The following is a 26,376-nucleotide window of genomic DNA, read 5'->3' on the forward strand; positions in this document are numbered from 1 at the left end:
TACAATAATTAATGATGGGTTGCACTGACATTCCTCTTTTATTATTTTCATGCTATAAAACATACACACAGTAGCTAAGCGTACCATAAACAGAGGAAATTGTCCCCCAAAATAGAAACAAAATAACTTTAATCGTATCATTTGTGCACCTGAATGAATTCAGTGAAGGCATGGTGTTGTAATTAATTGAAAAGTTACATCGGCGAAGATTATTCAGTTCTTTTGCATGTGTTGAACAAAATAATAAATTAATACTTGTGAGAAATGTCGTAGTTTACAAGGAACAATTCTCGTTTGAATTATTTTACATTGTCATTTCGGGGCCTTTTATGGCTGACTTTGCGGTGTGGGCTTTGCTCATTATTGAAAGCCGTACGGTGATCTATTATAGTTCTAATTTCTGTGTTATTTTGTTCTCTTGTGGAGAGTTGTCTCATTGGCAATCATACCACATCTTCTTTTATATATGTATTTATAGTATACAAGGTATTATCCCGCAGTTGAGATTTGTCCACTCTTTAAGAACACATTTGAAAAAACGGACGCCCACCGGACAGAAGGAGTCAGAAGGGCAATCATACCACATCTTCTTTTTTAAATATAAATGTACTGTTCGATTTTAAATGGATGAACATTTATTTTTTAATTTTATACTTTAAGAATAGAGCTGCATATGTATTTGTATTTAAAATGAAATACAAAACGAAACATGTATGATAAACTGATAAACAAAATATTAAGAAATTAAGGATGACTAAATGCATGTACAAGAAGAAACTCACCTTTTTATCAAAACATTTGATGAATAAACACTTTTTTTTAAAAACTGATTGTTTCTATTTACATGTACATATTTACAATTATTATATACAATTTACGTTCGTTTTTCAACCGAGAATAGCAAAACCTCATGAAGTATATCGTTGGAGTTTATAAACTACATTTAATTCCCCTGTGCCATGGTTTGCCATCTGCGTTTTTTTTTTTTTAACAAAGCATGGTTGGTTATATACATATTATGAATTTACTTACAATTTCAGAGGTTTTTTTTCTCAAGTAAACGGAATCAGAAAAAAAAATCACTATCCTGTGTCGAATACCTAAAACTTGACAAAGAATATGAAAAGTGTTTGTAGAAAAGTACGGTTTCATTTTTCAAGTACAACGCTAATTCATCAAGTCCATTGAGTGAAAGAAAAGGCAGGATGAGCAACTTGGTGGGAGGGGCGGGGGTTGTGAGGGTGAGTCAATGAAAAAAATATGTGGATTGAGGTTTTTTTAGTTTTTCATTGAACTTTTGATGTCGTCCCTTGATCCAGAGGACAAATTTGAATTAAAGATTTCGATGTGAAAACTGTTAAGATTTTAAAGTTTAAAATTTTACTATCAATTGCAGAAAATTAGTAAAACCAATGAATTTCACATGCACATTTATAAAAGCTAGATTTGTGATTGCTTAATCAAGAACACAATCATGTACGCAAATACGACGATGGAAGCTTTAAACGACCTTGATCAGCTACGTGAATATTGATAAGTCCATTCAACGCTATAGTACGTGTGTTCTATTTTCGCAGGTGTGAGGTCGAAGGTTTGAATTGACCAATGAAAATGATCGTTTCTTAAAAAGTTTATCTAATAAAGTTTGTTTGAATGATTACGTCGCAATACCTTTCGCTAAGCTTTACCGCATATGAGTATATTTAAAATAAATGAAACATGTACAAATACATGTAACTATATTACAACAAATATTTAAGTTAAACTGAATTGTTCTTAATTATTTATTAAGTAAAAATGATTACTTGTGGATATATTACTTTCTACATATAAATTGATGATTAAATGTCAAGTAACAATATATTATTGAAATCATAGAACAAGTAGGTCAATTTATGTAGTATATTTGCATATACATGATATAGATGTAAATATACATGCATGTATTATTCAATCATATAATATGTAATAATAACAATGTACATGATGTGATTGCATTGTAATGACTATAATTTCTTACAAAGAATTGTGCAATATAACCCTTAGATTTTTATTAAAAAAAAATTAATGCTGATCAGTAATGGAGGTAATTTTTAATCAGAAATATAAATGAATAAAGTTAGGCCAAGACAAAAATTATGCTAGAAGACTGTACAAATTTGGCTTCAATCATTATTAGGGCATTTGTTATGATTTAAATTTATTTTTACATGATTTCCAAAAACGAAGAAAAACAGGTGAGTGACACATGCTCTTGCAATTGAAACCCAGAGAGCCTCTAGCTGGAACTTCCCTTCATATTGACATATATCATTTGTATATAAATCACATCACCTTTTGCCATGTTTATTTTTTTATACAAAATAGTAAAGCTTTGTAATATTCATGGAGTGTTTTTGGGTTTATGTTGATATCTTCACAAAATACCCCTGTAAAATCCGTGTTTGCAATATAAAAATGCGAAAACTTGTTTATTTCAGCTGTAGTTGCCCCACCATACCAAGTGGCAGAAAGTGGTTATGCAGGATTCACATTGCCAATAGACATTTATTTCAAAAATAAGGAGGAAACAAAAAAAATCAGATTTCAGTATGACCTGTATCTTAAATTTGATGATACACCAGTTAATCACATACGATGTGAGAAATTAACATTCCAGAATCCAACAGATGAATTTAAGAAAAAACTACTGAAATCAGGAGGTGTAAGTACATTGTACATACTAAGTCTTTATTTGCCCATCCAAAGCACCTGAGATCACCCCCAGTTATTGGTGGTGTTGGGATGCTAAGTCAAAAGTTTTCCAAGTTGTGTTTTGTGTACTGTTGTTTGTTTGTTTGTCTTTTTATTTTTTACGACCACAAAAAATGAAAATTTTTTGGTCGTATAGTGGTATCATGTTGGCATTGTCGTCATCCTTTGTCCGCGACCGAAGACTTTTGGTTTTCACACTATAACTTTAGTTTAAGTGAATAGAAATCTAGTAAATTTAAACACAAGGTTTATGACCATACAAGGAAAGTTGAGATTGATTTTGGAAGTTTTGGTCCCAACAGTTTGGGAATTGGGGGCCAAAAAGGGCCCAAATAAGCATTTTCTTGGTTTTCGCACTATAACTTTAGTTTAAGTAAATAGAAATCTAAGAAATTTTGACACAACGTTTATGAACACTAAAGGAAGGTTGGGATTGATTTTGGGAGTTTTAGTCCCAACAGTTTAGGAGTTAATGGCCAAAAAAGGGCCCAAATAAGCATTATTCTTGGTTTTCGCACAATAACTTAAGTATAAGAAAATAGAAATCTATGAAATTTTGACATAAGGTTTATTAACACAAAAGGAAGGTTGGAATTGATTTTTGGAGTTGAGGTCCCAACAGTTTAGGAATTGAATTAGGAGCCCAAAAGGGACCCAAATAAGTATTTTTCTTGGTTTTCGCACCATAACTTAAGTATAAGTAAATAGAAATCTATGAAATTTAAACACAAAGTTTATGACCATAAAAGGAAGGTTGGGATTGATTTTCTGAGTTTTGGTCCGAACAGTTTAGGAATAAGGGGCCCAAAGGGTCCAAAATTATACTTTGTTTGAATTCAGTGATCGGGAAACACGTGCGCCCTGTGCCTATAGCGCATATCGACCAGAAATGGCGCATAGAGTGACTAATGTAAGTGCCCACATATGGCACTCGATATTTTTTTTATTATATTTTTACACAATTGTGTAATGTTCCTCCAATGATAGGAGCACCTATATATTTTTGGGATGTCTCGGGTGTTTTCTTATGGTAATAATAGAACCATGGGGTGTAACTGATTACCCAAAAAAACTTAATTAACCATCATTCATGATATGATTTTTTACAACTTTAAATTTGTGAAATTTGGCTAGTACAGAAAGATTGGTCTCTAATTATTATCTATTAAGTTATTTAGGCTTGCTATTATTTCGATTGAAAAACCCCAAAGCCTTTTTACGAATATAGTTTTTGTCTCCATAAAAGGTGACTAACTGTCCTTGTCACTTTTTGGTCTTTGGCTTGTTTTGGCATTTTGTAAACATTGCTTCAGCGACTTATTGTTTAGTTTTATCAATTAATGATACTCTCTACTGTTATTGTTGTCATCGTGATGAAGTTATAATAATACAAGAAGTGCAGAGGAAATGCCAGAAACGTCCTCTAATACAGAACTTCGGGAATAAGTATGGTATCGACGAAGACCCCAATTTAATGTAAAAACAACATAAACATGAACAAGACAACAGTAAACATTGTAAATAAAGGTTATCTTAAATATTGTCTGGTTTGGAAGAAGTTATTTTACATTCCTTGAAATTGAAATAACAAAATCACAGGCACAATATCCATGATATTATTTAGAATCATAAAGGTAAGTACCACCATCTCTCTGCCGAGATATACACTTTTTCCCCCAAAGTAGTCGATTCAAGTGGCCCATTCATTTGACAACATGGCCCATTATTTTTTAAAATGGCCCCTTGAATTTAATTTTGAGGGGCCCTGGGCCCATACAGAAAAAATCCTTCCAGATCACTGGAATTCATCAAAAATTGAATAATTGGGGTCCTTTAAAATGCTGAATCTAACCAGGTATTTAGATTTTGGATATTGGACCATAATAGGTAATGTCCAATTTAAAATTTAAAGTTTTTAAGTTTATAAGTTCTTAGACCACATTCATTATGTGTCAGAAACCGGTGTTGTGTCAACTATTTAATCACAATCCAAATTCAGAGCTGTATCAAGCTTGAATGTTGTGTCCATACTTGCCCTAATGTTCATGGTTCGAACTCTGTGGATAAAGCTGTGCCCTGCGGAGCATCTGGTTAGCTCATGTGAGCGTATGCCATCACTTGGCGTCTGTCGTCGTCCGTCGTCTGTTGTCGTCGTAAACTAATTCAAAAATCTTCTCCTCTGCAACTACTGGGCCAAATACCTTCCAACTTTAACTAAATGTTCCTTAGGGTATCTAGTTTATAAATAGTATCCAAAGTTTTGATCCATCAACAAACATGGCCGCCATTGCTAAAAATAGAACATAGGGTTCAAATGCAGTTTTTGGCTTATATCTCAAGAACTAAAGCTATTAGAGCAAATCTGACATCAGGTAAATTTGTTCACTTTGTCAAAATCTATCAGCCCTGAAATTTTCAGACAAATCGAGCAACCAATTGTTGGGTTGCTGCCACTAAATTGGTAGCTTTAAGAAAATTTTGCAGTATTTTGTTATTATTTTGAATATCATTATAGATACTAGATATAAACTGTAAACAGCAATAATGTTCAGGAAAGTAAGATCTACAAAAAAATTATATGACCAAAATTGTCAATTGACCCCTTAAGGAGTTATTGCCCTTTAAAGAGTTTTACACAATTTGTTCATCAAGTTTGCTAACATTTAAAAATCTTCTCCTCTGAAATGCAGGTGAGCGATTCAGGCTCTTGTTAATAACGGTTTCTGTAGGACTAAAAATTCTTTCATTTTTCAATATCTGCAGTCTTTATCTTCTCAAGCTCAGAGTTTGTACTATGACCTTTAGTTTCCACACAAAGAGTTGTTTTCCTCCTGCACCTTTTGGTTCAAGGGATTCAGCTCTGTGTTATATTCTTAATTTTACTCAAAATTTATGATGTTAACGTATTTATTGACATACAATTTTACTTTTTAAAGTAAAATCAGATTTTATTATATAAATACTTACCATCATAAATTAAAGGTCCCTCCCAACCTCCCCTTCATTCCCAGATTTTTTTTTCCTAGGGCCTCTTGCTTATTTCAGAAAATTAAATAGATGATATAAAGGCTTGGTTTTATGGGCACAGGTCATCCTTCTTCTCATTGGATAATATTTTTATTTGGGGTTTTCCACCTGTCTTGCACAGAAGGATGTACTCAGAATTTATGATGGTAAGTTTTTATGCCCCACCTAAGATAGTAGAGGGGCACTAGTTTTCTGGTCTGTGCGTCTGTTTGTTTGTCCGTTCGTTTGTCTGTTCGTCCGTCTGTACCGCTTCAGGTTAAAGTTTTTGGTCAAGGTAGTTTTTGATGAAGTTAAGGTCCAATCAACTTGAAACTAAGTACACATATGTTCCTTATGATATGATCTTACTAATTTTTAAAGCCAAATTAGACTTTTGACCTGAATTTCATGGTCCACTGATCATAGAAAATGATAGTGCAAGTTTAGGGTTAAAGTTTTTGGTCAAGGTAGTTTTTGATGAAGTTAATATCCATTCAACTTGAAACTTAGTTCACACGTTCCTTATGATATGATCTAACTAATACTATTGACATAAATTTTCCATTTTATATTTCTGAGTTATGGGGTTTTATTCATTAAAAAAAGGGGGATTTTCCAGTTTTCGGACAATTACTCAAAAATGCTGGCAGCAATTCTCATGAAACTTTGGTGAATTGTTTATATCTATTGATGTAAGCTTCCTTTACATTTTCATCAATTTCTAATATGACATTGAGAATTAATTGATCTTTATTAGCTCACCTGGCCCGAAGGGCCAAGTGAGCTTATGCCATCACTTGGCGTCCATCGTCTGTCGTCGTCGTAAACTATTTCAAGAATCTTCTCCTCTGAAACTACTAGGCCAAATACTTCCAAACTTTAACTGAATGTTTCTTAGGGTATCTAGTTTATAAATTGTATCCGAAGTTTTGATCTATCAACAAACATGGTGGCCATTGCTAAAAATAGAACATAGTAGTCAAATGCAGTTTTTGGCTTATAACTCAAAAACCGAAGCATTTAGAGCAAATTGGGGTAAAATTGATTATCAGGTCAAAATCTATCTGCCCTGAAATTTTCAGATGAACCCGTTGTTGGGTTGCTGCCCCTGAATTGGAAATTTTAAGGAAATTTTGCTGTTTATTATAGGTAGAGATAAACTGTAAACAGCAAAAATGTTCAGCAAAGTAAGACCTAAAAATAAGTCAACATGACTGAAATGGTCAGAACTTAATGACCCCTTTAGGAGTTATTGCCCTTTATAGTAAATTTTTAACCATTTTTCATAAATCTTAGTTATCTTTTACAAAAATCTGCTCCTCTGAAACTACTGGGCCAAATTGAAACTAAACTTGGCCACAACCATCATTGGGGTATCTAGTTTGAAAATTGTGTCCGGTGACCTGGCCAACCAACCAAAATGGCCGCCATGGCTAAAAATAGAACATAGGGGTAAAATGTCAAAAACCAAAGCATTAAGATCAAATCTGACTGTGGTTGAATTGTTTATCGGGTCAAAATCTATCTGCCCTGAAATATTCAGATGTAATTTTAAGGAAATTTTCAGTTTTTTTGTTATTATCTTGAAAATTATTATAGATAGAAACAGCAATAATGTATAGCAAAGTAAAACCTTAAAATAGGTCAACATGACCAAAATGGTCATTTGACCCCCTAAGGAGTTATTTTTTATACGACCGCAAATTTTGAAAAAATTTTCGTCGTATATTGCTATCACGTTGGCGTCTGCGTCGTCGTCGTCCGGCGTCCGAATACTTTTAGTTTTCGCACTCTAACTGTAGTAAAAGTGAATAGAAATCTATGAAATTTTAACACAAGGTTTATGACCATAAAAGGAAGGTTGGTATTGATTTTGGGAGTTTTGGTCACAACATTTTAGGAATTAGGGGCCAAAAAGGGCCCAAATAAGCATTTTCTTGGTTTTCGCACCATAACTTTAGTTTAAGTTAATAGAAATCTATGAAATTTTGACACAAGGTTTATGACCACAAAAGAAAGATTGGGATTGATTTTGGGAGTTTTGGTTTCAATAGTTTAGGAATAAGGGGCCAATAAAGGGCCCAAATAAGCATTTTTCTTGGTTTTTGCACAATAACCTTAGGTTAAGTAAATAGAAATCTATGAAATTTAAACACAATGTTTATGACCACAAAAGGAAGGTTGGTATTGATTTTGGGAGTTTAGGACCCAACAGTTTAGGAATTAGGGGCCAAAAAGGGACCCAAATAAGCATTTTTCTTGGTTTTTCGCACCATAACGTTAGTATAAGTAAATACAAATCTATGAAATTTAAACACAAGGCTTATGACCATAAAAGGAAGGTTGGTATTGATTTTGGGAGTTTTGGTCCCAACAGTTTAGGAAAAAGGGGCCCAAAGGGTCCAAAATTAAACTTTGTTTGATTTCATCAAAATTGAATAATTGGGGTTCTTTGATATGCCGAATCTAACTGTATATGTAGATTCTCAACTTTTGGTCCCGTTTTCAAATTGGTCTACATTAAGGTCCAAAGGGTCCAAAATTAAACTTTGTTTGATTTCATCAAAAATTGAATCCTTGGGGTTCTTTGATATGCCAAATCTAACTGTGTATGTAGATTCTTCATTTTTGGTCCTGTTTTCAAATTTCAAATTCTACATTAAAGTCCAAAGGGTCCAAAATTAAACTAAGTTTGATTTTAACAAAAATTGAATTCTTGGGCCTCTTTGATATGCTGAATCTAAACATGTACTTAGATTTTTGATTATGGGCCCAGTTTTCAAGTTGGTCCAAATCAGGATCTAAAATTATTATATTAAGTATTGTGCAATAGCAAGTCTTTTCAATTGCACAGTATTGTGCAATGGCAAGAAATATCTAATTGCACAATATTGTGAAATAGCAATTTTTTTTTTAATTAGAGTTATCTTTCTTTGTCCAGAATAGTAAGCAAGAAATATCCTATTGCACAATATTGTGCAATAGCAAGAATTTTTTTTAATTGGAGTTATCTTTCTTTGTCCAGAATCAACTTAAATCTTTGTTATATACAATATACAATGTATATACACTTTTTACTACCAACTGATAAATTTAAATAATCTTTACCATTCAGTGATAACAAGCAGTTTTTTTACATCTTAATATTTTATGATGTATTTAAATGAGTAGTTATTGTTGCAAACTCCATTAGAAATTTGAATTGATATCAGTTTTGAAAAAGGGAAACGGGGATGTGAAAAAAAAGGGGGGGGGGGTTAAATTTTTCTCATTTCAGATTTCATAAATAAAAAGAAAATTTCTTCAAACATTTTTTTGAGAGGATTAATATTCAACAGCATAGTGAATTGCTCAAAGGCAAAAAAAACCTTTTAAGTTCATTAGACCACATTCATTCTGTGTCAGAAACCTATGCTGTGTCAACTATTTAATTTTAGATTTAAAAAGTTTGAAGAAGAAATCTTTAATTGATTTGTAAAATCTTGGCATTTGTTTTGTGTAAAAAAAAACCATGTAATGTCAAAAATTTGATCACAATCCAAATTCAGAGCTGTATCATGCTTGAATGTTTTGTCCATACTTGCCCCAACTGTTCAGGGTTCGACCTCTGCGGTCGTATAAAGCTGCGCCCTGCGGAGCACCTGGTTCCCCTTTATAGTCAATTTTTAACAATTTTCACAAAAATTTGTAAATTTTTACTAACATTTTCCACTGAAACTACTGGACCAAGTTCATTATTGAAAGAGATAGTTGTAAGCAGCAAGAATGTTCAGTAAAGTAAGATGTACAAACACATCACCATCACCGAAACACAATTTTGTCATGAATCTATCTGTGTTCTTTGTTTAATATTCACATAGACCAAGGTGAGCGATACAGGCTCTTTAGAGCCTCTAGTTTGTTTATAGTCTGACAACAGATTTACTAAGTATTGCGCAACAGCACAGTGTATTGCACAACAGCAAGTAATCTTTAATTGAATATAAATTCAATTCTTCTTTTATTTTAAATTTCATCCTTAATGGTAGCTCACTTATACACCAAACATTTGTATTTGTATAGCAAAAAGGTGTATTGTAGCATATTTAACTTTAATAATATGTTTTAAAAACCATAATGAACTACTTTGGTTTCACTTAAATTCATGGTTACCAATTTTTATGGATTGATGAATAGTAGAATTTTAGAAGATCCATGAAATCACTGAGTGTTGACAAATTTGTATACAAGCCTATTTTATTTGAAAACTGTGCATCACTGAACACTTGGTTAACGTATACCCACTGAGAACATAAAAGATAAGTACCCCACAATTTATAATGAATCTTCATAATCAGTATTGACAGTACTACAGTTAACACTCATTGTTTTGAACTCAGTAGACTCAAAACTTCAGATAAAATTGAGAAAGAAAATTGGGAATGTGTCAAAGCGACAACAACCCGACCATAGAGCAGACAACAACCGAAGGCCACCAATGGATGAATTGAAGTTTTCCAGTGGCCTCAAACTTTGTTTCATAAAATTATCCACGGTATATGTTTTTCAACTCCTGCACTTTATCTAAGATTATATAATTTACAGTACTTATTTCTTTTATAGACAGTTGTATCAAAACAAGCTCTTGAAGATTTCAACCAGAAAATTCCTTGACGGATGCAATCAACATCTATATTAGAAGGTTGTTCTTTTTTGTTTTTTAATGTTGTTTTTTTTTCATTTGTATACGACTGTGCGGTCGTATATTGGTATCACGTTGTCGTTGTCGTCGTCCAAAGACAGTTTGTTTCCGGACAGTTTCTTTAGTATAAGGAGATAGAAATCTATGAAATTTAAACACAAGGTTTGTTTCAACATAATAAAGGTCGTGATTGATTTTTGGGGTTATGGTCCAAACTGTTTAGGAATTAAGGGCCAAAAAAGGGGCCAAAATAAGCATTTTTGTAGTTTCCAGACAATAACTTGTGTTTAAGTGTATGAATCTCTCTGAAATTATACCACAAGTTTCCATACCAAAAGGGATGGTTAGAATGGATTTTGGGGGGTTATGGCTCAAACCATTTAGGAATTCGGGGCAAAAAAATGGGAAACAAGGGTTCCTGGTAAATGGACAAATAAGACAATTTAAAAGCAGTATAAGGGAGGTCATCCAAAACATTTAAAGTAGAATGTTGTGTATGTTTGGATTTATCTCCCTTACACTACTTGTAAATTATGTATAAAGAAATGTATTGAGATAATTAGCTGCCAATTTATTTAAGGTATTATTAATTAATATTAATTTTAACCATGATTATGTATGTAATTTTCTATTTTAAGATTTTTATGATGTATTTAATGGGTAATTATGGTTGCAAACTCCATTAGAAATTTGAATTGAGATAATGACTATATCTTGAGGGAAATGTTTTTTTTTTGGGGGGCGGGGGGAGGCTCAAAAAGAAATTGTGGGTTCGGACATTGTTTTCTCATTTAAGATTTAAGAAATTAAAATGAAACTTTTTTCAACAGCATAATGTATTGCACAAAAGCCAAAAAAAAGGGGAATTTTTTTTATTTTTTTTTGGGGGGGGGATTTAAATCATATAATCAATTCTGAGTTCTTTGACTACAGTAATTCTGTGTCAGAAAAGTATAATGTGTCAAATATTTAATTGCAATCCAATTTCAGACCTGTATCAAGAGCGAATATTGTGTCCATTTTTGAAAAACTGATCAGTGTTGGACCTCTGCGGTCGTATCAAGCTGTGCTCAGCGAATCAATTTATTTTACTTGCTAAAAATACATATTTTTATATAGTTTTTTATCAACCGTATTGTCGAGAAAAAAAATCTGTTATTGATTTTTGGATATACTATGGGCTTTAGGGCGATCGGTGGATGGGAATGGGGTTAGGGGGTTGGGTAGGTGGCCTTTTGACTGCCATTAAAGAGTGTCCGTTCATTTACATGAAAATGCTTTGAAGAAATCTTTTCAAAGTTATAAATGTAGGTATGTTGTTTCGTGTGACTAAATGAAGATCAAGTTCAATTTTCACGATTCAAGCTTTTCTCGTTGTTGAGTTGTTGACCATTCAGTTATTTTTTTATTTTTATCAATTTTAAATATTAATTATGTTATTTCCCTTCTTCCCAACAGAAAATTGGAAAATAACCTAAAGTTGTTAATTTCTATGTCATTTATTATGCTTCAGCCGTAGTGGAGGGAGCATAAAGTTTTACTCTTGTTCGTCAGTACGTCCCAAAATTGGTTTCCATTCTCTAACTTGACTTTGCCTTAACCAAATGTTATTAAACTTATACACAATATTTATAACCATATAATACAGATCAAATTTCATTTTGGTAGCGTCATTCTAACCGTTCTAGAGTAAATTAAATGCTCCTTTATAAATGAAAAAAATAAAAAAAATGTTTAGTTTCCGTTCTCTGACTTAAGTTTGCCTCTACCAAATGTTATGAAACTTATACATAACGCTTATAACGACAAAACACCGATCAAGTTTGAATTTTGCTGGCGTCACTTTATCTGTTCTAGAGTTATGCCCCTTTATAAATTGAAAAATTGCAATTTTTTTTGTTTCTGTTCTCTTTCTTAAGTTTACCTCTACCAAATGTTATGAAACTTGTACACAATGCTTATTACCACAAAATACAGATCAAGTGTTGAATATTTGTAGGGTCACTTTAACTATTCCAGATTTATGCCCCTTAATAAATGGAAAACAAAATGCATTTTTTTAGTTTCCGTTCTCTTAAGTTGCCTGAACCAAATGTTATGAAACTTATACACAATGCTCATTACCACAAAACACAGATCAAGTTGAAATTTGGTGGCGTCACTTTAACTGTTATTGAGTTATGCCCCTTTATAAATCGAAAAATTGCAAAATTTTTAGTTTCCGTTCTGTAACTTAAGTTTACCCCAACTAAACATTATGAGACCTATACACAATACTTATTACCACAAAACTCTGATCAAGTACAAATTTGAGTAGCGTCACTTTTGTTGTTTTTAAGTTATGTCCCTTTATAATGTTGTATACAAGCATCATATGTGTCCATGGAAAAAAAGCTAAATTGGTCGTTTCCGTTCTCTATAAACTTTAGTTTGCCTCAACCAAATGTTATGAAACTTATGCACAATGCTTATTAACACACAATTAAAATTTGGGTAGCATAACTTTTATTATTCTAGAGTTATGCCCCTTTATAACTTTATATGATACACCAGTGGGGGCATCATCTGTGTCCCCTGGACACATTCCCAATTTATATTACAAGTCTTTAGACACATATTTTTATAATGCCCCACTAATCCACTTGAAACTTAGTACACAGGTTCCCTCTGATACGCGGGATGGTTAAGGCCACTCAGTACTGTTTTTAGCTATTTGGGCATAATAAACAATAAAACCGCCAAAGCGGTACATAATTGCTGTATGAATGGGAAACGTCTAATCAGTGGTATTTTATGATAAAACAATAAATTATATTTAATTTTGTTTTGATTTACCCTGGAAAAAAAGTCACGTGACGATCACCTGACTACGGTAGTATTTATATATAAAATTATAGTTTTCCGTAAAGTTCTACTACGTACACATAACGTAAATATTTCCTTTTGGTCTCATTTTAACGGGAAAAATACGTGGAATAAGAAAAATGCTATACACTGCTGAATACTTGTCAGAGATAATAAAAAATTAAAATAAACAAGCGAAAAATCGTTAAGATCAACTTTTTTAATTAAACAACGCCATCTATTAAATTCACCAATATTGCCACGCCAATTGTATATCAGTTTTCATAATCTTGATTCTGATTTGAAAACGCTAATCATATTAGAAAAATACAGATGATTAATTCTAGAACTTTCGCTCTGAAGTTGCCCAATGTCAAACTTTTTAATGTACGTCATTACTTTCAAACGTTCAAGTGACGTCAAAAGGGACATAACTCTGTAAATTATTCTGGCGAATTTTTCAACATAAAAATAAATCGACGAGAGGACAATATACCTATATTTTAATAAAATAAATGTCAATATCTATACATATATCAAGTTATATGTTTTTCAATAACTTTTAAAGCTATTTCATACAGAAATTATTGAAATAAAACGTTAGCTTTTGTATAAATGTCGTTGGTTTAGCATAATTTTTTTTATTAAATTGATTTTTTTGTGTGAAAAAAAAACTTACCTTTATATGCATGATGTTGGTAATATATATTACAGCTGCAGAATAACAATTCAGTAATTTTTTTTTTCAGTTGCAGATAGTGAGTTATAAAGCCTTCCAGATGACCACATCGGGGATCAAAGTTCCATCACTAGCAACCCTATTTGTTTGCCTTTTTATGCCCCACCTACGATAGTAGAGGGGCATTATGTTTTCTGGTCTGTGCGTCCGTTCGTTCGTTCGTCCGTCCGTCTGTTCGTTCGTTCGTTCGTTCGTCCGTCTGTCCCGCTTCAGGTTAAAGTTTTTGGTCAAGGTAGTTTTTGATGAAGTTGAAGTCCAATCAACTTGAAACTTAGTATACATGTGCCCTATGATATGATCTTTCTAATTTAAATGCCAAATTAGAGTTTTGACCCCAATTTTACGGTTCACTGAACATAGAAAATGATAGTGCAAATTTCAGGTTAAAGTTTTTGGCTTCAGGTTAAAGTTTTTGGTCAAGGTAGTTTTTGATGAAGTTGAAGTCCAATCAACTTGAAACTTAGTATACATGTGCCCTATGATATGATCTTTCTAATTTAAATGCCAAATTAGAGTTTTGACCCCAATTTTACGGTTCACTGAACATAGAAAATGATAGTGCAAATTTCAGGTTAAAGTTTTTGGCTTCAGGTTAAAGTTTTTGGTCAAGGTAGTTTTTGATGAAGTTGAAGTCCAATCAACTTGAAACTTAGTATACATGTGCCCTATGATATGATCTTTCTAATTTAAATGCCAAATTAGAGTTTTGACCCCAATTTTACGGTTCACTGAACATAGAAAATGATAGTGCAAATTTCAGGTTAAAGTTTTTGGCTTCAGGTTAAAGTTTTTGGTCAAGGTAGTTTTTGATGAAGTTGAAGTCCAATCAACTTGAAACTTAGTATACATGTGCCCTATGATATGATCTTTCTAATTTAAATGCCAAATTAGAGTTTTGACCCCAATTTTACGGTTCACTGAACATAGAAAATGATTTTGCAAATTTCAGGTTAAAGTTTTTGGTCAAGGTAGTTTTTGATAAAGTAGAAGTCCAATCAACTTGAAACTTAGTATACATGTTCCCTTTGATAAGATCATTCTAATTTTAATGCCAAATTAGAGAATTTATTCCAATTTCACAGTCCTTTAAACATAGAAAATGATAGTGCGAGTGGGGCATCTGTGTACTGTGGACACATTCTTGTTTTCAAATAAAGAACTAAGTTGTGCTCTAATATTATTTTAACCACCTCAAAAGATTTTTTTACTTCATCAACATACACAGAAACATTTAAAACATGCCAGACAGAAGTTGGGGGGGGGGGGGGGGGCTGGTGTTTATAGTATGACCAGGTATTAACATTAACCCATCACATGTGTATTTGAAAGAAAGAAAAAAACACTAAATCAAAACATATATATGCATCCTCCCCTGAGAATAAGTAGTTTTTATCAATGGATAATCAAACTTTTTATGTGGAGTATCCAGACTCTAGTCACGTATGTTTCTTTCCATTTTTTTTTGTCTGCTTTATTTTGTTTTTTAATCATTGTTGTAACTTTCTGGTTGTATGTCTATCTTTTTTCTCAAAAGTCATATATATCATAAAAATCTTTAGGATTTTTTCTGTATTCAGCAGAGAATAGCAGCAGCAGCAGCAAACCAAACATGGAAGTCATCTGAGTCATAACACAAACATTTTTCATCTTGAATTTTATTTTGCATATCAAAATCTGACATATATATCATGAACAATAATACAAATAAGAATATGCAATGATATAACTTGCCAAAAAAAATTCAAATACAATGAACTATTTCAATTTTGCCAAAGTAAATATTGCAAGGTCAACAAAGGACAAGACTGCAATTCACTGCCTTTTCAGAAACTAGAGGACTATGGGTAATCTCATTGTTCGTATACCAAAATGAAAATAACATTACGTCATTGGTTGAATTTCAATTGTTTAGAACGTTTTTAACCAATCACAACGTTGTGGTGTATGCTTTTTCATACAATCAAATCAGAAGAAAAAAATGCATTCTATACAAATTAGGAAAACTTAAAAGATTACAATACAAATTTGAGTTTGACTTTTTAATTGTCTCTTAAAGTTTGACTATTTAATGGTCCTCCTCTCCTTTATTATTTATTTTCCCACAAAAGCAACTAATATCATACAAATTTTCTTTCATCAAGCAAAATTTATTCAAATACATTCAATTATGTAATGAATTAATTAAACTTTTCCTAAATTTATTTTTGAAATTGAACTATTCTAATTTTGATCCAAAATATCTTTATTATGACTCTTGAATTTCATTTCCAAATCATTATACTACCATTAGAATATACTTGGGTGAAATAATTTTTATACGACCGCAAAATTTGAAAAAATTTTCGTCGTATATTGCTATCACGTTGGCGTCGTCGTTGGCGTCGTCGTCTGCGTCGTCGTCGTCGTCCTCGTCGTCGTCCGAATACTTTTAGTTTTCGCACTCTAACTTTAGTGAAAGTGAATGGAAATCTATGAAATTTTAACACAAGGTTTATGACCACAAAAGGAAGGTTGGTATTGATTTTGGGAGTTTTGGTCCCAACATTTTAGGAATTAGGGGCCAAAAAGGGCCCAAATAAGCATTTTCTTGGTTTCCGCACTATAACTTTATTTTAAGTTAATAGAAATCTATGAAATTTTGACACAAGGTTTATGACCACAAAAGAACGGTTGGGATTGATTTTGGGAGTTTTGGTTTCAACAGTTTAGGAATTAGGGGCCAAAAAAGGGCCCAAATAAGCATTATTCTTGGTTTTCGCACAATAACTTTAGTTTAAGTAAATAGAAATCAATGAAATTTAAACACAATGTTAATGACTACAAAAGGAAGGTTGGTATTGATTTTGGGAGTTTAGGTCCCAACAGTTTAGGAATTGGGGGCCAAAAAGGGACCCAAATAAGCATTTTTCTTGGTTTTCGCACCATAACGTTAGTATAAGTAAACAGAAATCTATGAAATTTAAACACAAGGTTTATGACCATAAAAGGAAGGTTGGTATTGATTTTGGGAGTTTTGGTCGCAACAGAATAAGGGGCCCAAAGGGTCCAAAATAAAACTTTGTTTGATTTCATCAAAATTGAATAATTGGGGTTCTTTGATATGCCGAATCTAACTGTCATGACTGTGTATGTAGATTCTTAACTTTTGGTCCCGTTTTCAAATTGGTCTACATTAAGGTCCAAAGGGTCCAAAATGAAACTTAGTTTGATTTTGACAAAAAATGAATCAGTTAGGTTCTTTGATATGCTGAATCTAAAAATGTACTTAGATTCTTGATTATTGGCCCAGTTTTCAAGTTGGTCCAAATCGGGGTCCAATTGATTTCATCAAAAATTGAATAAATGGGGTTCTTGGATATACCAAATCTAACTGTGTATGTAGATTCTTCATTTTTGGTCCTGTTTTCAAATTGGTCTACACTAAAGTCCAAAGGGTCCAAAATTAAACTTAGTCTGATTTTAACAAAAATTGAAATCTTGGGGTTCTTTGATATGCTGAATCCAAAAATGTACTTAGATTTTTATACGACCGCAAAATTTGAAAAATTTTTCGTCGTATATTGCTATCACGTTGGCGTCGTCGTCGTCGTCGTCCGAATACTTTTAGTTTTCGCACTCTTACTTTAGTAAAAGTGAATACAAATCAATGAAATTTTAACACAAGGTTTATGACCACAAAAGGAAGGTTGGGATTGATTTTGGGAGTTTTGGTCCCAACATTTTAGGAATAAGGGGCCAAAAAGGGCCCAAATAAGCATTTTCTTGGTTTTCGCACTATAACTTTAGTTTAAGTGAATAGAAATCTATGAAATTTTGACACAAGGTTTATGACCACAAAAGGAAGGTTGGGATTGATTTTGGGAGTTTTGGTTCCAACAGTTTAGGAATTAAGGGCCAAAAAAGGGCCCAAATAAGCATTATTCTAGGTTTTCGCACAATAACTTTAGTATAAGTAAATAGAAATCAATGAAATTTTAACACAAGGTTTATGACCACAAAAGGAAGGTTGGGATTGATTTTTGGAGTTGAGGTCACAACAGTTTATGAATTAGGGGCCAAAAAGGGGCCCAAATAAGCATTATTTTTGGTTTTTGCACCATAACTTTAGTATAAGTAAATAGAAATCTATGAAATTTAAACACAAGGTTTATGACCATAAAAGGAAGGTTGGGTTTGATTTTGGGAGTTTTGGTCCTAACAGTTTAGGAATAAGGGCCCAAAGAGTCCAAAATTGAACTTTGTGTGATTTCATCAAAAATTGAATAATTGGGGTTCTTTGATATGCCGAATCTAACTATGTATGTAGATTCTGAATTTTTGGTCCCGTTTTCAAATTGGTCTACATTAAGGTCCAAAGGGTCCAAAATTAAACTTAGTTTGATTTTAACAAAAATTGAATCCTTGGGGTTCTATGATATGCTGAATTTAAAAATGTACTTAGATTTTTAATTATTAGCCTAGTTTTCAAGTTGGTCCAAATGGGGGTTCAAAATTAAACTTTGTTTGATTTCATCAAAAATTGAATAAATGGGTTCTTTGATATGCCAAATCTAACTGTGTATGTAGATTCTTAATTTTTGGTCCAGTTTTCAAATTGGTCTACATTAAGGTCCAAAGGGTCCAAAATTAAACTAAGTTTGATTTTAACCAAAAATTAAATTCTTGGGCTTATTTGATATGCTTTATCTAAATATGTACTTTGATTTTTGATTATGGGCCCAGTTTTCAAGTTGGTCCAAATCAGGATTCCATATCAAGTATTGTGCAAGAGCAAGAAATTTTCAATTGCACAGTATTGCACAATAGCAAGAAATATCTAATTGCACAATATTGTGCAATAGCAATTAATTTTCAATTGGAGTTATCTTTCTTTGTATAGAATAGTAGTTGATAATATATGTTGGAAATTTGCCAGACATGACTATGATGTCATTTTCTATTTTTATTTGCCAATAACTTTATGTAAATAACTTCATTGGAAATTTGCCAATATAAAATGTTGCTGATGAAGCTTTTTTTCCTTATCTTATCTAAAATGTTTTTAGATAATGTATGTTGGACATTTGCCAGACATGACTATGATGTCATTTTCTATTTTTATTTGCATATAACTTTATGTAAATAACTTCATTGGAAATTTGCCAATATAAAATGTTGCTGATGAAGTTTTTTTTTATTGTTTTATACAATAAACAATGTATATTCACTTTTACTACCAACCAATCTTTACCATTCAGTGATAACAAGCACTTTATTTTACATTTTAATATTTTATGATGTATTTAAAAGAGTAGTTATTGTTGCAAACTCCATTAGAAATTTGAATTGATATCAGTTTTGGAAAAAGGGAAACGGGGATGTGAAAAAAAGGGGGGGGTTTAAATTTTTCTCATTTCAGATTTCATAAATAAAAAGAAAATTTCTTCAAACATTTTTTTGAGAGGATTAATATTCAACAGCATAGTGAATTGCTCAAAGGCCAAAAAAAACTTTTAAGTTCATTAGACCACATTCATTCTGTGTCAGAAACCTATGCTGTGTCAACTATTTAATTTTAGATTTAAAAAGTTTGAAGAAGAAATCTTTAATTGATTTGTAAAATCTTGACATTTGTTTTGTGTAAAAAAAAACCATGTAATGTCAAAAATTTGATTACAATCCAAATTCAGAGCTGTATCACGCTTGAATGTTTTGTCCATACTTGCCCCAACTGTTCAGGGTTCGACCTCTGCGGTCGTATAAAGCTGCGCCCTGCGGAGCACCTGGTTGGAAAATGACGCAGTCATTGTTCCATTACTGGCGACCTGAACTTCATTACATATCTCTGCCTACCGCGCTTGGTTTCGTATTTACTATTTTCTATACAAACTGGAATCTGCTTGTGTTATCATTAATTATGCATGAGAGGTCATTGTGTAGTAATCAGCCAGGAACCAGTTTACAAACTAACTGGTTTCTGCTTGTATTCCACTACACTCGGACAAAGTGTTGTAGTTTGACTTGAACCAGTTTAGAATTTGTAAACTACAAAACGTAATCGGTTATTGTTCATTCCGTTTTGGTGTTTCATACCGACTTTTATGGTTTGAATAAGCTTAAGACCCTTCAAACATTAATGTGATAGGTATATTAAAGACTGTTTTACAAAAGGATGGAACTGTTTTGCTTTCAAAGTCGTATTATAGTGATATCTGTTATGTACGGATTTCCACTCTCACCGGTTAATTGCTTTTTTTACACGTGCTTTTGAAACTTCCTGTTTAAACATCGCAAGTTTTAAATTGTTTTTTGAGTGAATTTAACTTATTTTAACAATCATGAAGCGTTCCAGAATCATTTTCAAGCAGTTTCTTCTTCTCTTTGATGATGCAAAATAGTTTTTCTCAAGAAAATACCACAAACGATCGCAGAGGAATTGAAACGTACAAGTCAAGTCGGCACCTGGTTAAATTGGCATCTAGTCAAATCGGCACCTATTTGACGTCAATTCGGCATCCAATAATATTTGTTATAATATTTTCTATTCAATTAATTAATAACTGTTACCAAGTACATAGTGAATATGTTGTTGTGTATTTAGGTAAACAACGAAACCAAAGTGAAATTATGTTGTTGTGTATAAAGGTAAACAACGAAGCCCTTACCCAAGCTGTTGTTTTAACAATTAGACAGATTTAAAAAAAAAAAAATGGAAAACTATGAGCCCCTTTCAATAAATCAAAATTTCATGCCAAATAATAAGCAAATTTAAGGTGTTTTTTTTTCAGTAAAGTTTAAAAAGCATTAAACAAACAATCCTGTAAAATGCTCAACTGGTTTAAATAATGCATAAAAATATCCAATATCTCATGTATTAGTCCAAATAATTATGACGTCTGGCAAGGCTATTTTATTTTTTTTCTGTGACATCTTCCTACGAAGTTCGTAGGAAGGCTTTCTTAGGAAGGCGTCCCAGAAAAAAAATTAACATAGCCTTGCGGTCATAGAAAGGTGTCCCAGAATAAAATTAAAAAAGCCTTGCCAGACGTAATAATTATTTTGACTACTCATATATATATATCATTAAAAATACACCAAAAATGTCATTTAGTTGAGAAAAATAAATATATACAAAATGTACAATGAACACCCAAAAATGTGAAAGTTAGTTTTGCTTAAATACACTGTACTGAAAAAATTCTGGCAACCCCTGACTTATTTTTACTCTTTTTGCTTAAAATACTGTTAAAATATATATTTAACATGGGTGACGAATTGACTATATCAGGTGTCGATTTAACCAGGTGCTGATTTGTCCAGGTGCCAATTTAACCAGGTGCCAGTTTGACTAGAATTCTTTGACAAATGTTTGAAATTACCTGAGTTTCATTAGACCTTTGATAACAGTAACAAAAAGATTATTTACTTAATACTTTGTGGTATCAGGTCTGTTCGCGCCCAATACACTTTCGCACGTTCGCACCCAAGGTCCGTTCGCACTCTACTCATTCGCGCTCAATTTTAATTCAAATTCAAGTTGAATAATTGGAAAATCATGATTGTTGTTTTAAATTGCTTTGGTGTAAATACTGAATGTATTTATAGCTTGGTATGAGTAAAACATTGAAGATTTTAAAGGAAAAACACAAAAGATAATTGTTTTTAACAGCTTGGTCCCTTTGATCTGAAACAACGAAACAATAAAATATAGGAACCAAAATATAGCAATCCACTATTATAACCAAAACATGATAAAATTTATTCAACACACAGAAAAAAACATAGTCAGAATCTCACTTCATTTTGAAAGAAGTCAATGAAACAAAGTTATAGCAATACACTAACCAAAACATGATTAAGAGTTATTCAACACAAAATAAAACGTTGACAAAATACCACTTTAATTAGAAAGGATTATTATTATTTTTAACAATACGCTATCCAAAACATGATTAAGATTTATTCAACACAAATAAAAATGCTGTCTCACTTTATTTTGAGACAATGACAACAATTATACTTATAAGAAAACACTTGCTTACAGAGTTATTAAACACAAAACCAATTAAGATTGGGTGCGAACATTTAGGGTGTGAAAGTGAAAGGGGGCGAACATGAGTGGGCGCGAACGGAACCGGATTCAGACTATGTACCAAGCCTTTCTACGGTATTTATTTGTACAATTCAGGTAGTCTTTGACCTATTCATTTGTCTTAAAAAAACAGCCAGTTGTCACCTTCACTTCACACACACACATATATACGAATATCAATTATATGCTTACGAGACATGTTGCATTGTTAAACTAATTACGGTATGTGAAAATCAAGACTTGCATAAAAACTATCCCAATATTAGAGACAGTGGCGTCATTTTTCTTCAGAGCTTTCAGCTCTTTGATTTATTATGGGCCCAGTTTTCAAGTTGGTCCAAATCAGGAACTAAAATTATTATATTAAGTATTGTGCAATAGCAAGTCTTTTCAATTGCACAGTATTGCGCAATGGCAAGAAATATCTAATTGCACAATATTGTGAAATAGCAATTTTTTTTTTAATTAGAGTTATCTTTCTTTGTCCAGAATAGTAAGCAAGAAATATCTAATTGCAAAAATATTGTGCAATAGCAAGAATTTTTCTTAATTGGAGTTATCTTTCTTTGTCCAGAATCAACTTAAATCTTTGTTATATACAATATACAATGTATATTCACTGTTTACTACCAACTGATAAATTAAAATACCATTCAGTGATAACAAGCAGTTTTTTACATCTTAATATTTTATGATGTATTTAAATGAGTAGTTATTGTTGCAAACTCCATTAGAAATTTTAATTGAGATTAGTTTTAAATAAGGGAAAGGGGGATGTGATTAAAAAAATTGGGTTCAATTTTTCTCATTTGAAATTTCATAAATAAAAAAGAAAGTTTCTTCAAACATTTTTTTGAGAGGATTAATATTCAACAGCATAGTGAATTGCTCTAAGAGAAAACAAAAATTTTAAGTTCATTAGAACACATTCATTCTGTGTCAGAAACCTATGCTGTGTCAACTATTTAATCACAATCCAAATTTAGAGCTGAATCCAGCTTGAATGTTGTGTCCATACTTGCCCCAACCGTTCAGGGTCCAACCTCTGCGGTCGTATAAAGCTACGCCCTGCGGAGCATCTGGTTTTAATTAAAATGTACAATCTAAAATTTATACAAAAAAAAAACAGGACAGCATTAATTAAGGAACAAAACAAGCTTTAAATGTTTATAGGTAAAGTTATTTAGCTCCTCAAGATGTTGGATGTTTAAAACATGGCTGGAAAAGGCTTTCTCTGACTTTTACCTTATATTAAAACCTTGTATCTGAGAGGACAAAAAAAGAGATGTCTAAACATATGACAAAAAAATACCAAAACCTCATATAAGTATATCCTTAAATTGCACAGCATTTAATAATAATCATTTCATGCAATCTGTTATGCTGCAAATGCATATAAATTTGCACACTACAGTTTATAAAACATTACCTTAAAAAGGCATATTCATTTTCAAAAGAATGCAATTTTTTTTTTATAAATGAATCTACTATCGGTATATTTGTTACAATATTTGTAGTCTCTTACAGTGACTTGACTGTTAGTGTTGCTATCCACCAATTGCAACTCATTCAAAATTTTGACCAAATTGCAATTTGTATTATAAAATCAAATTGTTCAACTGGTCAGAATATTGAACAAATTGTTCAGTCAAAATGTGAAAGTGCAAGGTGATAAAATAAAATATACTTACAATCCTATAAGACTTGTACTCCACTTAAATGATGTTATTACTAAATTTGTCTATCAATCTGTATAGTTATATTATAGCCATTACCATACTAAAGGTGAACTGTTTTATTTTGAATTGCTATAAAAATGTCCAAACTAAGCTTTTATATAGTTTTTCTTTCGAAAAGGATTTTATATTTATAAGAATCATATATCATTTAAAATAATACATCATATATTCAGTAAAATACGTGTGAAATAACAATATGCTATTGATAAGTTTCCTTGGGGAGATAACCTAAAATACTATTCTTTTGAATAAAGATTTTTTGAAACCAAAAAAGATTATCTCCCCTTCCTACAAACATATTGCAATTTCACAAATATTTTACTGAATATGAAATGTTTTTATTCACATAATGTGTGATTCTTATGAATATAGAATACTTTTCGAAAGAAAAACTATATAAAAGCTTAGTTTGGACATTTTTATAGCAATTAAAAATAAAACAGTTCACCTTTAGTATGGTAATGGCTATAATGTAACTATACAGATTGATAGACTGATTAAGTAATACCATCAATAAAGTGGAGTTAAAGTCTTATAGGATTGTAAGTATGTTTTATTTTATCACCTTGCACTTTCACGACTTGACTGTGGTTTTCTACAGCAGTTGGTTCAAATTTCTGACCAGTTGAACAATTTGGTTAAATAAAACAAATTGCAATTTGGTCAAAATTTTGAATGAATTGCAATTGGTGGATAGCAACACTAACAGTCAAGTCACTGTAAATATAACATGTTAGATGTGTAATTAAGTGACCAGTTTAACAAAATAAGTTGAGTCTTCACTATAAAGTCATGTTCATTTACAAAGTACTTAAAATGTTTTCAGTAAAACACATTCATACAATATTATTAAAGGTAGTTCTGGGGATATTGATTTTTATACGTGAAACTTGCCAAGCTTTTTAGATTTTAAAATCAAAATGTCTTGAGTTGAGAAATATTCTAGTACACAAGATAAAGCGGTGGAACTTTTTCTCTATTGACTTTTAAACAAAATCTAATACAAACTTTGTCCTGTCATTCCAAAAAACTGCAGAAAGTTGTGTTCTTTATTATATGTGACGCTATCAAGCATGGTTGCCTTTTTTCATAACGTCACATTGAAAACTTTAAATAAAAGCAAGAAATTTTGATGTCACAATTAAAATTCAACCAATCATGCCAAAATCATGATAATTATTTTTCTCACAATGGTTGATTAGTGTGAAACAAGCATTAAAATGAGAGACAAGGCAATATAAACATTTTCTATTATCCAACATAAATATTTTGTCAATACATTGAAATTTAAATAGTCTTAGATCCAAAAATATTTCATTCCCCCAGAACTACCTTCAATTGAACAACGTACATTTCATTAGTAATACAATCCATTATTCTACTACAAAACTGTTTTGAACAGGTGACAAAAGCTGTTGTGTAAGTTATAAACCCAGTATTTGCTTCAAAATTTGATGTAAACTTTGAAACTGCAATTGCTGAATCTTTTCATCTGTCACCAACTGAAACTGCAGAAAGCAGGAAAAAACACAATGGAACAAACACTGAACATGTCCATGCAATCCATTAACAGTGCATTAACTGACAATGACAATGGTAAGTCAGTTTTTATGCAGTTAAGCTGCATTATGCGAGCACCCTAGATTTGTGTTCTACCCAATAAATGCTGAAATATTTGCCATTGTTATTAATTAGGGAGCTACCATTTGATTTTTATGGGGGGGCTAGGATGAAATTTGAAAAAAATAGGCAGGACAGGAGTTTTGAGTAAAAAAAAAAGGCAGGATGAGACACTTGCAAAAAAAAAAAGTCAGGACGACAAATTAGGTAAAAAAAAGTCAGGATGAACTAAAAAAAAAAAAGGCAGGACTGAACAGAGTGAAAAATAAAAAGGCAGGACAGAGATTACAGCTAAAAAAAAATGCAGGACAAAATTTTTCATCCTAGCCCCCCCATAAAAATCAAATGGTAGCTCCCTTATCTAGCTCGATACTATGTCATATATAACTAATTGAACACTTTTTTAATACTTTGTATTCTGGATTACAAAAAAATATGACCAGAAAAACCTTAAATGATCGTCGATTTATCCAAAAGTTTTAAAGTTACACATAGGAAGTAGTGCTTATTAAGAATCCTTGTGTAGTTCATTATGACTTGTGCTTTTAGCTAAGATGTCAAAGAACAATTGTATGAAATATTTAATCGCCGAAAACCTCTTAAGACAAGTAGTTTAGATTTCCCAAATGACAAAAGTCGTAGGAATATTGTTTGTCATCAATACGTAGTACAACTACGTCAGTAGTCTATTATATAATAAGTTCAACTGTTCATGCTGTTGGCTGGTTGGCGGCAATTTCAAATTAGAAAAAGAAATTTTCGTAGCTTTTCAATTTGGAGGCAAGTGTGCAAATTAGCGGTGGTCCGAAGTCCGCGACCTTCCACTTTTGCAAGCGGAATTTCGAATAGGATAGTTGGTTTCTAGCTATGCCCGACGTAGTCACCTTCCACTTGAAAGAAAATAAGAAATTACTTTGCAAAC

The 26,376-nt window shown here is 31.9% G+C and overlaps 1 protein-coding gene across 4 annotated transcripts in view; it reads left to right on the plus strand.

The window, feature by feature from the left end:
- Window positions 1-15,199, plus strand: part of LOC139503921 (protein AF-9-like) — a 55,636-nt gene extending 40,437 nt beyond the window's left edge. For 2 of the 4 annotated variants that reach the window (XM_071293937.1, XM_071293936.1), the window contains 2 exons: window positions 2,481-2,704; window positions 14,035-15,199. In XM_071293937.1, the coding sequence (XP_071150038.1) occupies window positions 2,481-2,704; window positions 14,035-14,139 (329 nt within the window). In that variant the 3' untranslated portion in view covers window positions 14,140-15,199. Of the gene's footprint in view, window positions 1-2,480; window positions 2,705-10,362; window positions 10,442-14,034 lie in introns of all 4 variants that reach the window. The other 2 variants (XM_071293940.1, XM_071293938.1) reach the window with 2 other exon arrangements.
- Window positions 15,200-26,376: the final 11,177 nt, after the last annotated feature.

This window comes from Mytilus edulis, chromosome 14 (assembly GCF_963676685.1).
Source record: "Mytilus edulis chromosome 14, xbMytEdul2.2, whole genome shotgun sequence".
In the NCBI taxonomy this organism is placed as follows: domain Eukaryota; kingdom Metazoa; phylum Mollusca; class Bivalvia; order Mytilida; family Mytilidae; genus Mytilus; species Mytilus edulis.